General features: G+C 41.0%; 1 protein-coding gene across 2 annotated transcripts in view; it reads right to left on the bottom strand.

The window, feature by feature from the left end:
• Positions 1–17,592, bottom strand: part of LOC114872247 — a 37,346-nt gene that overhangs the window by 4,145 nt on the left and 15,609 nt on the right. The window contains exons 9-13 of one of the 2 annotated variants that reach the window (XM_029179278.2): positions 13,948–14,375; positions 8,117–13,661; positions 7,616–8,026; positions 593–747; positions 256–443 (exon numbers count right to left, since the gene is read on the bottom strand). In XM_029179278.2, the coding sequence (XP_029035111.2) occupies positions 256–443; positions 593–747; positions 7,616–8,026; positions 8,117–13,661; positions 13,948–14,375 (6,727 nt within the window). The remainder of the gene's footprint in view (positions 1–255; positions 444–592; positions 748–7,615; positions 8,027–8,116; positions 13,662–13,947; positions 14,376–17,592) is intronic. The other variant, XM_029179279.2, reaches the window with a different exon arrangement.

Genomic DNA, 17,592 nt, shown 5'->3' with positions numbered 1-17,592 from the left:
ATATATGTATGTCCCCAGGAATGTCTAGGAGGGGGAAGCCTAAGAGGAAGGGTGGGAAACAATTTTCTCCAGGAAAGTCAGCTTTGATCGCAAGTGTACATTTAAGAAAGAATTTGTACTAACGTGTAAATAGCTCCTACTAATTGGCAATAACTATTGCAAGCAAGAAGATCATTAATAGACTCGATGACATACGTGATAGTAATCATTTATCCGATAAATTACTTTTTCTTAGGTGAGTCATAGGTTACTTACGGATCGGATCGTTTGCGCTTTACGTCAACCGGCGCTAGATTCTTGCATTTCGTTACGTGCACCTCGAAAGTAAGATGCTTGTAGTCGTATTGTAAAGCGAATTCAACTTCTCCTGTCACGACCACCGAGCGACAGCAGCGTCCTTCTCCAGCACCGCTATACACTGACGCCATTGAATCTGATCGTGCCTGAAACATTGACATCAAATTTTCATATTTAATTTGGTTACTTAATATGTAATTAATTAATTTTATAATTGTACTATATTGCTTCCATTGTGAATATTTTATAAAAATGAGAAGATTTAAAATAGGATATATTTTTTGTTATTATTTACTCCAAGACTTGACAATGATGCACGAGTTGCAAGATGTCCAGAATGCAGTCCAGAATCCATATCGTCCACATCGATCACAGTCTGACTAGAGCCTGATCGTGATCCTGCGCCAATGATCGGAGTGCTGCAAGCTTCTGATAAGCTACTTCCGTCATCTGTAACATAAAAACGACAAATTATGGAGTTTAAATCAGTTATTAAATAATTTGAATTTTCAGGATCAAAAAATAAAGCTTTTTCAGGATTTCTATTTCGGGTCAATCTCACCCAAGTAATGCACAAGAAATAATATCCTCTTGATAAAAATTCTCGTTTAATTATTAATTATATTCAATGTATCAACTAACTTGTATCATTCTCAGAACCAGTTTCCGAATAATTTCTTTCTTTCACCTTCGCAACTTGACATTTTGGAAAGATTTCTGAAGCAATTGATTCTCCATCGCTATCCTTTTTCTCGGTTTTAGAAACCGCCGGGAAATTTTTCATAAAACGTTTCAAGCTAAATGACTTGACGCTCGACGTAAATATCTCATCAGTGGAATCCGTACAATGAATCGACGATTCTTCGTCATTTTTCTGATTTATATAAGTCAAGTCATCATCAGTGTCTTCGACAATTTCATTCTTCGTCAACGAATCATTTGATGCCATTTTTTCCATCTCCACTGCATCTTCAACTTTGTTACATGATACATTTGACAAATTTTTTTCACATAATCCTTCTTTGGAAATATCGTTATGCATTTTTGTGTAACAAGGAACACAACAGCACTCGGAGAACATATTCGAAGTGAAACGTTGAGTCATTTTCGTTAATGTCCAGGAACGACTTGATGTGTTGAAAGTAGTGTATCCAGTACTCTTCTTCATCTTTATAAGATTTTCTTCTTTCGAGACTGTTTGATTTATTATATAGGATGTCCTGAGATTTTTAAAGATTATTTTTAAAGAGTCATGAAGTGAATAAAGCGTACGTTATTTTCGATTCTTCGTATGAAAATCCCTGCAGAGACACCTTTCAAGATAGTTTCACGCGTTTCTCACTTCTTGCCGCGTTTTCTTCTTGTTTAGAAGAGAACGGAAGTTCGTTTCACTTCGATAACTTGAAACACTAGCTCGTTACCTTATTTAACAGAAAAATTCCTCGCATTGGATCTCGTTAATTAGCGAATAATTAGAGTGGTACGTTAAAAGCGATTCAAGCCTTTCATTGTCGAAGTTAAATGTTCTTCAGTTTCACTTCCATTCGGTGTAGAATTTTTCACGAGAATTCTTTCTCTTCTATTTAATTTTTAATGGAAAAGTACCGTGGAAAGATGCAAACTGATGCGAAACCATGTTCGTACTGACGAGTTTATAACATGGTCGTTTCTGATAATCTTCTGAGGGGACGATAAAGCTGATTTTTACTTCCTGTTTTCCGGTACAATTGCGTGGGGGGGGTTCATGTTCAAGGCTTTAGTTCCCTTATTCAGATAAGGGTTGATATTGAGGTTTCCTGTTTCATATACGTCACTACTTAATTTTGCATAAAATTTTTGATATAATAAATACACATAAGTGGTGTGTAAAACTATGAAAATAAAATATTTATTATTTGAAATAATATTTCACTCTAAAATTAATTTTTTGTTCTAATTAAATTTCTCTAGAACAAATTACAGATTCCTATTTGGTACACAAAAATACATTTATAACAAACACCTACTGAATGTCACAAGTCCAGAATTACACAGTGTAATTGAATAATTAAATCATGTTCTGCGTGAATCAATGATGAAAACACGTGCTACTTTTTCATTCCCACGATTCTGCTTACAGAGAAGTGTCTAGAAAAGGTAATTCACGTTGTTCAAGTGAACCTACGGCGCCTACACACCATACCGTGAATGCACGTGTGTGTGAACACCCATAGGAGCCATGTACACCCCCGTGCATAAATCATGGTACACCTTCGAGCAACTCTACATTAAGTGATCACACTTTCTACACAAATTCTTGTATGCACTCAAGAAATAATCATTTGTTAATAGTGTTAATTTAAACATAAAATTGAAACCAATAGAGAGTGTCCCATGATTTATGGACAGTGTATGTCATATGTTGCAATAAAGGTGTTAATGTTTTTCACATTTAATACTGTTAATTCAAATGTAAATCTGAAGCTACTAATTGTACCATGACTTATGGGCAGAAGTGTATGTACGTGGGCGAAAGTTTTACAGGATTCTCTGTAATTGGCATCGAGACGTCGTCTTGAACTGGACGTCGATGTGGTCAATAAGTTTCTAAGAGAAACTTTTTAACCTTTTCTCTTCTGGTTCAATAACACATGTATTAAGTAACCATAAATACTACCCTGTCTTTCTAATTGTATTTTAAAACATGCAAGAAAGATAATAAAATCATTCAAAAAATAGTTAAAAGGAAAAATCCCTAGGTCATTTTATGGATTACTTTGAAAATGTAATAATAAAGATTTACAAAATACATTTCAAGTAACTACGAAGAAAAAGGTAAAAAAGGAAGATCAGAAGTTTTACCGTTTCCTTGATCACGCAAAAAGGTGACACGCATTTCAAAAGTCGTCGACACCAACTTGTGTCCATCGACTTTCCAAGTAACGTTACAGAAAGCGTGGCTACTACAATTTTGTTCTGTGTCGCTGACGACGAATTACTTCACCTGCTTCCTGATTATTCCCTGGTTATTTTTTTGCAATAAATAACAGAATCTATTTGAAATATTGTAAATGAATATTTTATGTTGTTTCTAACTATACAGACTATAGACATGGCTTATGTATAGCTAACAAAGAATCAATATAAATTCTTTGTGCATTGATCATCTTTCGTTTAGAAATGTCACTTTTACTATTAATCAGTGCGTTCCTATATCATTGGAACATGCATGTGTCAATTACTATTACTAAACGTCATCGAGTAGAAAGGTGGTAAATTTGCATATCAACTCTGACCGGTCTTACTGTGATATTTTAAAATAACATTGTATTTTTAAATTTTTATAGAGTCATAATATATGACGTAGTATATGTATTTCTTTCACCGACTATACATAGCATAGAATTCGCTACGGAGACCTGTTACGCTTCTATAAAACGGCGATTGCGAGTAAGAAATGGCACAGCATGCCTGGCCGTTACAACACGCGGTTAAATTCAATACCTAGAGACCGGTCGTTCCTCGTGACACCGAAATGTTCCTTGTTCTGTTCCCTTGCTTGTAAATACGAGCATGGAAAACGCACACATGGTGTTTGGAAGGAAACATACTGATATACATGAAGGTATTTGAATAACTAAGAAGACTGCGAAACATTCTATAAAATATACAGGAAGACACAAAAGTAATCACAGACAGTATACTTCCTTCAGGGAAATATGAAATTTTTGTTAATACATTTTCAATATTTTAACTGAAAAATGTTATAAATAAAGTTTTATTGATTTTTTAAGGCTGCATTATTTATGGCTGAACACTTTGTGTAGGTGGTATTTTGTAAATACATTTACCATGAATATTCTATGTCTGTTTTAACTGTACGAGAACACCTTCATGCATATGTGTGAGTTAGCGTGTTATTGGAACGCCTGGAATGTTGTTGTATCGTGTATTGAAATGCAAATGCTTCGTTCGTTTCAACTGAGGAAAGTTGTAGGAATTGCTATCATTATGTTAAAACGGTTTGTTATTCAAAGGACGTATTCTCTATGTTCAATTTTACAGTTCACATGTAGAATGTTAAAAAAGAAGACATAGGTACAAATACGTATATTTTTAATTAATTAATTAATTATTTTAAAAAATGACAAATTTTAATTAAAATACTTTACAACTGTGTTATATTTTTCCCCCCAACTAATATGTGAATACGATTTTGAACTTATAGGTTCTGGATACTGAAATAATACTAATTTATATTACTACCCCATTTTAAAATTGACAATTTTATATTTTTTTTTTTAAAAGTAAAAGTATTTGTAACTTTTATGAGATTTGAATTTTAAATCATTTCCTCCAATTCAGTCTGTAATTATTCTAATCTCATTTACACGCAGCTTTTTTGTTTACCAAACGAAGTATCGTTGAATCTCGTAAAAGAGAAAGCATGAACCGCGAAACTAACAAAGGGTTTACACAATCACAGTTCGAGTACGCGTGGAACCTTGCTCCATGACTCGGAATTTTATGTAACGATTCTCTCACAGTTGGATTCTCATCGCAAGGCACGCGTGTCTCGTACACGTGATTTGCTTTTCAGCGGAAAGAAAGAGAGAAGAACAGGAACCGAGACGAAAATGTCCTCAAGTTCTCACTCTCCTGTTTCAGACGCGCAAGTGAAATTCCATTGTTCGCCGCCATGCTGCGCTGCCGACAAGTTAGTAGAGCAGAAGAACGAAGGTAGCGAGTATAGTACCAGGAAATAATGTTATACAAACGAGCAATGACTTTTTAACGCTTTATGGCCCGTGATGATTATTTCAAGCCAATTCCAGACTAAAATAACGTGTTCCTACAAAGTATTTTCTTCTTCGATATGAAAGTCCTTAATATGATTAAATTTTATAAATGAAAAAAGGAATGAAAATAAATAGAACATGTTCTGGCAGACTGTTTCGCAAACTATACACACCAAACTGAATAGAGAGATAGGAAATCGATATACGAGTGGCGAGTATGTTATGATGTAAGTAAAAATTAACCAGGCCTTGACCACAATCGAAACTAAACTAAATGAACTTTCCGGCACTACGCTTTCCACGTAAATGCAATATTCAATGCGAAATCAATTTACGTCAAAGTCGATTTAAACTCTAAAACGCTCGTAAAACCGTTTTTCCTGACGCTACGTAATAGTGGAATTTGTTTGCTAATAAATTGTTCCTGTTTGACACAGATTTATTTCTGGTTCAATAAAGTCCATGCAATTTTTAAAATTTCAATTTCAGATAACAGTTATTTTCGGTTTGAAATCCTTAAAACTGAGAATTAAGTTAAGAAATTAAAAAATAATTATTAATTACAAGCGCTAAAATAAAGTTTAACTCGATTATAAAATTATTAAAAATTTCAATAAAAATTAAACTGCAAAAAATTGTTCCTAAATGTTCCTTTTGTAATTTTTATAATTAAATTGTAGTTCCTGTATCAGTTCAACCATCTATGTTATACGTATCAGATTTTCGATCACGTTCTCTACAAATGGTCACAATTAATTAAAGAGCCACGAATTACTCTGGTCTCCTCGGTTATTGATCCGCAGGAGCTGAGAGCGTAGCGGGGAGTGGCAGTGCAAACAATTTCCTTGATGAGAATAATATCATCAGTCTTAAAATCCTTTAACAGTTTTCATTTAAAATTTAAATAAAAGTATGCGACAGACAGTTTTTTCCTTCCTATTCAAAGCGTAATCCATTTAAATTTCCATTTTGGGATAATTAAGTTCGTAATTGAGGGAAGAGATGGATTCGTGCGTTAATCCCCCTGTTCTTCTCATTTTGTTTTATATTTGTTGGGAATAAATTATTTCAAAATTTGAAAAATATTATGGATTATAAACATTTATATAAAGCTCATGTAAAATTTGTATCCTAATTGTAGAATACAATATGTAGAGCATAACTGACTATGTACACCTTTTCTAATTCTTCTTTGTATTTTTATTGTTTATTATTTCAATTAGTTGATTATATCCTTATAATTTTGTATTCCATGAATAAATATAACTTTTTTTGTATATAATACGTAATAACACGTTCGAGCCCGGGGTAACAGGTGTAGCTGGATCAAGATAAGGCGAAGCCGTAAATTAAATCATTAAGAAGCAGCATGATTGATATCGTGGCATTCAGGAATGCATTGAGGGATGCCGATACCGTTTGGTGATTGAATTTCGTGCATTTTCACACCTGAGCCATTTTGTGATCTCTTAAAGATCACCGCCTCTTTGATATGGGCAGAACTACCCAGGTGGGCTTGAACGTGTTGAGACTATGATATTCTTAACACGTTCAATACCAGCGTCACGTATTTATATGTGATGCCTTTGAATTCCTATATGAGATCATAATTTTTATGATCTCAAGTCGCTAACCTGGCAATATGAGAGATATAAATTGTAAAATATACTTTTTAAATTGATGTGGACTTGGCTACAGTCACTGTTTTCCTAGCTAATATAAAATTACCAAGTCTCTGTACCTAGATATCCACTTCAACCTAACGGTACCTGTCAGGTACGCAAGGGACTTTCCAGGTGTGTCTCAGCGACTGTTCAGAAATTGTAAACTCATAAAGCACTTTCACTAAATATCTAAACGGTACAGTATGGATTCAACTACAAGTCTCTTGCAGATCATTATTTTGAGCTGACTGAATATACACTCACACTTTAGGATCATTATACACATGTATATGAATTTGCTAATTGGGGTAATTAATACAAGATCAGTAATAATTTCTGAATATGTAATTATCTTAATCAGCCAACTATGGAAGAAAAGAAAATCTTTGTATAACTTCTCCACTTTCAATTCATTAGTTTACAGTCAGTTTTTTTAAGTATAATTATACGTACGAAGGAAAAAAAAAAATATTGCCAGAGAAATCTGACAGTACGCATACGCAGGACACCACGTTACACCAGTTTATTGATTGCATACAACGAGGGGTAGGGGGCGACTATAGAAGAATGAAAAAGAAGGGAAATTTCATAATAAAACGGCTACACCTGTTACACTCTAGTAAATATTTTAAGCCATTAACAAATCTCGTTCTACTTGTTATTATATTTACGACTTTTGAAATCGAGCTGACAAATTAAAACAATTTCCTTTTCTCAACAAAAATTTAATAGTACATTAAGCATTAAAAACTTCCATTAACAAAACTGAGAAAAAAAATTTTTTCTTAGACAGCAATTAATTGATATGTGTATCCATTTGCATGGATATATTTCAATCATCAAAGCACATTCATGAAACAGATAAAAGTAACTTACCAGGTGTAAGAGACATCGCTTGTTGCCTCCTGGTCCTCGAGTTGTCCCGTTTCCCTGCGGAGGACTGAGAGCCAGAGACCTGAAGTCCTGGAGCACTGACTGCACGTTTAGGACCACCAATTGCACCAGTCACGTTGCTGTTCCTCGCAAAACCAGGCGGCCTGTACCTGGCTGATTTAACGCCCGAATGCTGTGGCAGGAAATGATACACGCTGTGTGCTTTGTGCATCGTCAAGGAAGGCGTGGTTGAGGTGGTCGTTAGGCCAGCTGGTGCTGTGGAAGCTGGCAAGCGTGGCAGAGAATTGGTAGCTGCTGTAATAGCGGATTGCATTCCACGTGGAAGAGTCGTTGCCCGAGATTCGCCACTGTACTCGAGCTCGTCCTCGGTGTCTTCGTCACCTGCGGATGCGCCTATAGATGAGGAATTTTGCATTGCTACGGGATTCGCCATCGCCAAGAGGGTCTGAGTCAGAAAATTAAAAAAAAAAAACATGGACATACCAGATTCCCCCCTGGTGTTGGCGTCGGGCACTGACGACCTCCTCCTGTTGCTCCAGATTCTTTCCTCCACTGATCCCCCGCACCCACTGGTAGCACCTCCACTCCCGCCACCGATAGACCCACAACTTCTAACCCTATCCAACTGTTCTCTGGAGAAACTCTTTGGATTGAACAACAGATCCCCGGCACTGCGACGCTTGGCGGCCATGGCCAAGGCGCTAGCACTAGCACTAGCACCGACACTATCCCCGGAACAAGCCAGCAGGCTCAGTTTCGTCCTAGAGTCCGCCGCCATCAGGGCGGACTCGAAGCTTCCACGCCAGGAGAACCTCTCGTAATCACTAGCTTCTCGTTCTTCGCCTTCCTGACCAGTCGAGGCAGCTGGATGGGTGTTGATCAATAGAAGAGGATCGTGGGACTTTGATCTAGGTAGCTGCAGATGCGCCGACGAAGGAGCGTTCGTTGAATCCGAAGTGGAGTCGTCGTCCTCAGTAGTGGATGCCGAGGATGGAGTCCTATGATGTTGGGAATAGCGCCTCCAGCTAGTGGAATGAGGCTGGACAGCTGGTCCACCTTCCGAGACTTCGTGCATCAGTGCTACCAGTCGACTACCGATATGATGCATCACTTTCGCGATTAATGGAGGGCTGCTGTGTGGGGTGGAATTGGCGTCAGAGCTTACACCATCGCCAGCCATCTTTGTGAAGCTCTGGACCAGTTTCTGATAGACGAAAGCAGTGTCCCTACCTAGGCAGGGAGCTTGGACAGCAGTGGGACCAGTTTTGTCCTCCTTCTCTTTGTCCAGCAGGTTGTCACCTGAAGTGGTGTCGAATTTGCTGATGATCTGTTGGCAACTCTGGGATATCTGTTCCTGTAGGGCTGATCGACGACCACCGGCTGCCCCCTCCAAATCCGAACTAGTGTAGTCCGAGCTGTCGTACGAATCGGACCACGTGTCCTCCGAGCTGAGGTACTCGACAATCTCCCGCACCTGTTCGTCCCGTATTCCCGGCACTGTCTTCATCAACCTAGTGAGCTCGTTTTCGAAGTACACCAACTGTGGCGGTTTCGTGCGGGTCTGTGAGCACAATCTGGCTTTCGATGTGTAACCAGGCAGTCGAGGACTAGGAGCAGGTGAGGCGGCACTTGAATTCGCGTTGGTGGCGTTTTGGTTCTGTCCATTCGAATTGGCGACCATGGTCTTAAAGAACTGTCGCATCTTCGACATCATTAGATTCGTCTCCTCGTCGCTGGACCAATTGTTGAAGCTATCTTTTCTCGAGAGGGAAGCGTTAGGCAAATGAGGCAACGTGGTGTGGTTCAAGGCATGGTCCACCTTGGTCACATTACCTTTTTCAACTCCAGTGATTCCAGTTGTCATTTGATTCGAATCTTGAACATTTTTATTATTCTCGATATTGGAACGATCCTTTGCACTGTCCTGGTTGACTTCGGTGTTGGATTGGACATCGTCGGGTAGTTTCTGATGCTGAAGAAGATCATCACAGCTACCCACAAAACCAGAATCCCTTGATTGTTGCTTTGATTTTTGATTATAGGACATTGACTCTCCTGAGCTCATCTGAATGTTTCTCGGGGAGTCCAGTAACGTTGATGATGTTAAGTTATTTACGGTGACTGATGGAGAAGAGGACAGTACAGACTCAGGCTGTGGAGTCTTTGCCCTCTCGGAATCCTCTGAATTCAATGCTTCTGCGTCGTTTTCCATCACTACTTCTCCTACTAGAACCATCTCCCTATTTGGCTCCGGAGTTTTATTTCTGTCATCAGGAACACGTGGACTTTGGGTACCTAAATTTCTAGGTTTCTTCTTCTTTCGTTTTACAGTGTCAAACTGGCCATCCGTTCCGAAGGCAGCAGTCTGATCGTCCGCGCCGTCGGTCTCCGTAGACGAGCCTTCCGATTGCGTATCTTGCGAATCTTGGTTCAAACTCAGATCTTGAAGAGAATTCTGCGAGCTTAAATTTTGCGAACTCTGTGTAAGAGCTAGTAGATTGTCCAGGGAAGAGCTGTGAGACCTACCAGTGCCTCTGGCGCGGACCAACTTCTTCCTTCTTTGGGCCTCAGGGCTGGGCCTGCCCTCTGAGTCGCTACCAACAGATCCATCAGAATCGCGTCTGTCCTGATCAAAACCTAGAAACTCGGATAAGAAATACTTTTCTAGCCTTGAAGAGTTTAAGAATCCTTCTCCAGAGTTTGATCTTTCCTGACTCTGTCCAGTGCCAGAAGTTTCATCCTGACCCAAAGATTCCAATCCTTCCGAGTAAATAGACGATGTTTCTGATAAGCTGTCCACTTCGCGTGAACCCATGCTGGAGTTGTTGCCATCTCCACCGAGACCAAAGAAGAAGTACTTCTCCAGTTCCGAGGCAGACGGTGGTCTCTGCTTCTTGGACGGGCTACCTGTAGCCAAACTGGGCTCCGCTTCGCTCTCTTCGCAGGATTCTTCAACAATGGTGTGCAAGGTGAAGTCGATAGCTTGCCTGTGATAACCTCTAAGTTCCTCTTCACGGTCGCCAAGGTTATTCGCCTCATCCTCGGAACTTTCCTCCGTGGCTGTGGTACCGCCAGCCTCATCCTCGTCGTGCGATACTTCCTCTACCCATGAATCATCATCGGCTAGGCCTTCCTCTAGGATCACAACCCCGCCACTACTCGAATTCTCGTCACTCGATTGCGAAAATGCACGCGCCCGATTGCCCTCCCGATGCTCGTTCAACTGGCGCTCTTTCGAGCCACTGTCCTCGTTGTTTTCGTTCTGTCGACCGCTTATTTTCGCGGCATTTTTCACTGACACATCCTCGCTTTCACTGGCACTACCGACACTCAATCCGCTGTCCACCTCTGTTTCCGAGTGATTCGTCGTGGTGCTCGCCAACCGCTTCACCATTAACGGTCTCCTCGGACCCTGACCATTTTTCCGATGCGGCTGCTCGGATACCGCTTCCAGCGCCAGCTGGAAGTACCCAGCCAGTCCCTGGCTAGCCGTGTGAACCTCATCCGGCTGCAACAAGGTCGTCGTGTCCGAGGTGATCACGTTGACTGGCTGATACGATGCCTCCTGAGTGATCATCACGAGGCTCTTATACTTGTTGCTATTATTGTTCCCGATATTGTTATTCTGGACCGTCGGCGCGAGTTGCAGGACGTCTCTGATGGAATCCTTCGTCGACGCGGCAGGAGGGAATCCATTCTCCTTTCCAGTGGACGGGCGTCGCTCGACTGAGCGCAACCGTGTCGATTCCCCTTCTATCCCCTCTTCGCTACAGCCTCCATCGGCACCACCACCACCGGCGTCGATGCCGCTACCTTCACCACCACTACCGTACACCTCTCCTACCACCTGCCCAGAAGTAGGACTATCGCCTCTCACCGTACCTGTGCCGCCGTCATGCGCACTCTCCACTCTACCTGCGCTCTTGAACATCTCTTGAATCTTGTTGCTTATCATGTCGCCCACGTCGCAGTCTGCACTTTTCGACTCAATCGCGCCGTGGCCATCCTCCGGGTCGTCCACCGCGCCATCTGCGCCGCCTGCCACCGGCTTCCCAGCCTGGTACGTAACGGATTGATCATCCTCCGCGGTAATCGACATGGAATCACTCTCGGGACGTAGGCTTACGACACCTCCGTTGTTTGACTTATCCAACGATTGCTCAACGTCTGCCCTCTCGTACTGTAAGTTCCATTTAGCGCGGCCCGACGTGTTAACCGCGGATTCCCCGCAGTAATCGATATCTTTGAAACTTATTGGTGTATCGTCGGTTAAATTGGATCGTTCTTCGATCGTTTTATCCAATTGCTCGCCGTTCGTCGCCGGAAACAAGAACTCTTTGCCCTCGTAGGGCGAGGGAATGTTTGCGGGCGTTACTTCGTACTCGTGAAGCTCGTCGCTGCTTACCTCGCTGCCTGTTGCGTTCGTCTCGTTGCTAGTGAAGCTCTCGGATCCTGAGGACACGCTCGCGGCTACGCTCAGGTTCGAATTCAGATCCGTGGGCGTTATGTCATGCTCGACGTTATCGTCGTCACGATCTATGATTTCGTTGGTCATTATCTGCGATAACGGTGTCGAGTTATCGGCTCTAGTTTCGCAACAAGTGTTGCCGTTCGTTTGGTCATGAGCCATCAACGGCGTCGACACGCGAAAGTTCGTTGCCTCTAAAACATTATCTGGAGATAAACTGGTGCTATTCAGCATTTTCTGACAGGAGATTTCCAAGGAATCCGGGATTATATTGGAGTCCCAACCGTCGGTCAGGAAGAAATTATTATGACCATCATCGTCTTTGGAATTATTATTACTGGCGTTGTTAAGACTCACCGGTTCGATGCTATCAGGATCCAGAGTTTTAATGGATTTAAGTTCTATTTGATTCTCTGAGTAATCGTTATCACTCGCGATGTACATTTCCTCCGGCATTTCACGGTGTTGCAACGAAACTGTAATTCTTTTATCATTATTCCTTTCCACACTGCTCCTCCTCCCACGAACTTTCCGCTTCTCGTTCATATTTGCATTCTCTTCGTGCACCATTTTATCTCTACCTTCCGAACTACCGTCTGCACTGTTTTCCGTACGACCACCACTGGCACTCTCGAAATTTGAATCCTCACTCAGAAACCGAACGTATTGCAACACCACTGGCTCCTCATCCGGAAGAGCAGTCACCCTCTTCAAGGTGATACCATTCTCAGCCGCCGAGTCCGAGTCGTCCTCGTCCCCGTTATCCTCGATGTCATTGTCACTGGTTAGAGAGTCATCGTTGACAACAAAGATCCTGGAGAATCTATGTGAAGATGAGTCATCGTCCAAGTCGCTGCTATCGGCGGAGGATCGGCCTGAGGAGCTGCCAGAATCCTCGTGCCGGTACATCCTCTGCCCCCTCCTACTCTCAAAAGACACGCTTACGGAATCTTGGCAATCCTCCTCGCCTTCCTTTGTCTCGTTAGTCTCTTCATTGTTCTCCTGATTCTTCTCAGCCTTCGTCTCCTCCAATCCTCCCCTCAGAGAAGATTGCTCCCGGAATTTTGACTCGCTTTCAACGTCCAGCGCAGAGTCGTCCTGGAAGGTATCCGCCGATTTGGACGCAGCACTAGCTCCAGCCTCATCGTTCTCGTTCAGATTTATCTGCAGGCCACTCAGCCGTTGCTGAAGCGCCTCCGTGGTAGGAATGGCGGACGTTTCGATGGTGGGTCCGTACAGCCGCGAAGCCAGTACTTGGTCTGGCCTGAAGGTGCAGGTGGCAGGGTCGAAGGCACTCGCCAGCCTTGGGTCCAGTCTGGTCCCGTGCAGAGGCTGATTGAACCGCGGGTGCCAGGCGAACCAGGGGGCAGCAGGATCGCCTCTGAGTCTCAGCGTGCCCGGTTCCGCATGGGCATCGTCGCTGCGACTTATCATGGAGGATGCGGCAGCCGCGAAGTCGCCGGTCCAGAGGGATGCTGGAACGGGGACCGGGTATGGGACCGGCACTGGTATCGGCACTGGTACTGGAAGCACGTTCGTACTTCTTGAACCTCCGCAAGCCTACATGGAATAATGGTTGAGAAAAGTAATAAGTATATGTTGAAACTTATGGACAGCCTACGGAGACAAAGAAAATGTAAACAAGTTTAGGATGAGTCATAAAGTCGACTGGTTGGCATATGTGAAGACTCTTGAGACTTTATGTACAGTTTTATGTAAACTTGAAATGGATAGCGGTTATGTGCACAGGGCAAAATTATTAACCTTGACAACATATTTCAAGATCATCTGCAAGGTCTATTCTAAAAACAGCTACCATGGTCAACGTGTCTCTTAGGTGTCTTACCAGACAAGCAGTGGTACCACGTCCAGGGCAGCAGCTCCAATCCTGACTGTTATTAGTATCCGTTCCAACGTTGTTGGTCGCGACGGTAACGGGTGCACCAGGGGGCAGGGGCACAGGTAAGGTTCCACTTTCGAAGTAATCCCAGTCGCAGTCCTCCAGGGACTGTGAATGGCTGCTCCCTCGTGGCAGGCCGTTCAGGAAAGAGGAGCTGGAACAACTGCTGTCCGCGTCGTCCTCCTCGCGACCGGAAGACGAATCCGAGCTGATGAATACGAGTCGCCTGTAGTCGACCAGCGGCTGATCCTGAGCCTGATTTCCGGTCGGGCTCAGCTGTCTACCGTCTCGTCCTATCACGTGTAGCGCCTGGAAGCTTTGCAATTCCTCCGAGCAGCAGGTTCTCGCGTGCGATCGTCCTCTTCGTCGAGAGCCTTTCGAAAAACAGTTCAGTTCTGCTTAGCTCTCGGCTGATAAGATCGAGGAAAAAGTCCCGATAACGACCCTTATCGGTGTTATTAACAACTATCGCTATTGATTTTGATGTTATCGGTACGTTATCATGAATTGATCGATTTGATCGCAGCTAGTTGGAATTGCAGGAAATTTGTTATTAAATTGTTTTATATTTTGAAAATTCTGTCACAGGGTGAATCCCATTTCATGAACTTGGTGGAGGAATAATTGATTGTTTAGCTAGGATAATAAAAAATGTGTAGAATTTCCTCCACGATAAATGATGCACGGTAGTTACAAGATAACGAGAAATGTTTATTGCCGGCTGGAAATAATTAATTCGTCGAAAACCAGTCAGTGCACTCGATCGGCTATCGTTGAGAATCATCAACGAATTACGATCCTAAGTAAATATTTCTCGTAGTTAATGAACGTGTTTGCTCTTAGCCGCTAATGAACCGCAGGTGAATTCTGCTTGTTAGCGATTGAAGCTTGAAGGAACGACAGCATGACTCATACATGACCCCGTTGCATAGAGAGGGGCATTTAAGGGGTCGATTATTGATTATTTGAAAACTGCTTAGTTTTCTCTTTCTAGATATAAAAATAAGTATTTTCTGTTTCAAATTAAATAAAAAATAATAAATACAATAATTATCAGATCTGGAATACTAAGTACTGAACTTAAGTTCTGAAAGTTTGGCACCAAATTTTTTTTGAGACACTATATGTAACAATGGAAGACTAAGAATTGTAATGTGATTCCTGAGGTTGGTCTAAACTTTCTACTACGAACTTCAAATTTCGTGTTAATGGCCGCTTTTGACGCTCTGATGAATTACCTGGTCAATGGCACGGGCCATCCACGTGTACGATTTTCTATGTCTGCAAGAGGTTCCATGAATGGTCGTGTTCGGATTCCAATGTCCACGGAATTGAAGCAAAGTAGGAGGAGAGACGAATAGGATGAAAGTGAGATCAAAGCGGTTAGAAACGAAAACGTATTGGCTCATCGACACCGATTGAGAAATATCCTACGACACTTTTTTCTATCGGTGCAGATGTAAATGACCGTTTAAGGGTGCAAAGGAACGTGGCGAAAAATGGTCAAATTTAACACTTTAACGACTAGAAGTTTGTTAAGAGGATATACCTACTAAAAAAAAAAAAAAATGAAAAGTATCAAAATAATAAAAGACCTAAAGAAGACCAAACTAAATGATAAAAATATTATAAAAATGAAAATAATTGAATTTTATTCTACCAAAATTCAATCTTCAAATCTAAATTTCATCTAATATTAATAATTTATTACACCAATTAAAATTCAATTTTTGTCACAGATATAAAGTTATCTTCCGTACATTTGAATTAATATTGTTCTTAGTAGCCTCTGTTACAGTTACATTTATTAATAAATTTTAATAAGCTTTCCTTTATTATGCTTGAAAATATGAGTCTAAATTGATCTACTAATTATAAACCTCCAAGGATTAACACATTGAATACCACGGGGGCTCTAGTGACCTACATTACTAATTTAATATAATGAAATAATTTAAAGAATAGAAAAATTTCAAAAGTGTCGAGTATCAAAACTTAAAAAATGAAAAGTTCTCTAATTTTAATTATAGTATGTCATAATATGGCCATTTTCACTAATTAACCCTGGGTCAATCACGCCCTAGTATAAAATGAAAAATAAGAAAATAATTAAATTTAAATTATAATTGCCTCAATAAATAGCCATTCAAGGATTAAATTTTGCCTCGTCCAAAATGGCCATTCTCACTTATTAAATTTCGTCCCGTGTTAAATTCAGTACACAAAACAATGAACCTCCTATTGCAAAATTCTCAATCTAGAAACCCGAGCAATTATCCCTCGAAGTAGGAAACGTGACACCAGAAAGTCGCCCAGAGTCGGCTATTAAATTCAACACTCCGTGTTAAGAGTCTCCCGAAAAATGGCACTTATCGCGTCACACGTACCAGTAACTTCCAAACGAGCATGTATCAACGTTTACATTTCTTCAAGACATCAATTTGAATACCGATCGTGTAACACCATGGATCGTCTTCGTCACGAGGTAAACAACACTGTCAAAAGGAAGACCGGCGATTCGCGTGAGCTACCGCCGCTAAACTGAGAGCGTCCCTGCTGTGAGGCACACCTGAATCCTATAGCATCGGTCACTACCTTACTACAGCGTCTATAGTGGCGTCGCTACAGCGTATTATGACGTCGTGTACACCGGGTGGCGCGAAATGAATAGACAACGTGGTCATCGGAGCGCGATAACAATGGGAGCACAGGTGACAGTCACGATTAACGTTAGACGCCTCTACGCGATGGAATGGTAAATAAACATCTAACCACTTCACCGGGTGACAATTTTGAAAGGAGATAGGAAAATTTAAATTCTGATACTCGATTATATTATATTAATTATAATTTTTCCTGTGCTATTTAACCCTTTGACTACCATAGTGAAAATGGCCATGTATAGTAAGACATTTCTCTAATTTTCTTTTCCTTTTTTAAATTATTTAATTGTATATCAATGTAGTAAATGTGTCTGTTCAACATCATGAGTCACTGGGGGATTCCTGAGACATAAAAGGTGTTAATGGGTGCTCCTTTTTCACAGCATAATAAATTTTAAAATTTTTAAATGGTGGTATATTATTTTTAGATCACCTTGAAAAATTTGGTTGATATTATGTGCATCCCATTTATTTTATTTGAAAATTCCTTGCTTGAAATTTATTGTATTTAGAAAATACTATCTCCATGGTTCACTATCCAAGGGTTAAACGTTATGTAAGAAGTTAGATTAGTCCCTCGTGAAGGGAATAGCAAAGTTGCAGGTTCGAACGTGTTTTAATCAGGTCATTCTACAAGTAGTGCCGTTTCTTATCTGCTTACGTAAATGTACGTATCTTGTTTACACTATTCTTTGTATATTTTCTTAATTACGTTTTATGGAGGCCACCTTACAATTACCTATTTTTTGTCCACATGTTGAACAGTACATTTTCAATCGTTAAAATAAGAACAAAGTAAAAATGAAACTATAGGCACTGAAAAGTGTAGCAAGTAACCTTCGCAGTTGAAGCTGCTATTATAAAAAGAAGAAAAAAAAAATTAAAAAGATCGAGGGGAACAGACGTAGAGCGGTGGAGAAGCGGACGA

This window comes from Osmia bicornis, chromosome 16 (genome assembly GCF_907164935.1).
Source record: "Osmia bicornis bicornis chromosome 16, iOsmBic2.1, whole genome shotgun sequence".
Taxonomy (NCBI): Eukaryota; Metazoa; Arthropoda; class Insecta; order Hymenoptera; family Megachilidae; genus Osmia; species Osmia bicornis.
The sequence above is the reverse complement of the archived record's forward strand: the minus strand, read 5'-3'. Positions and strand labels throughout refer to the sequence as shown.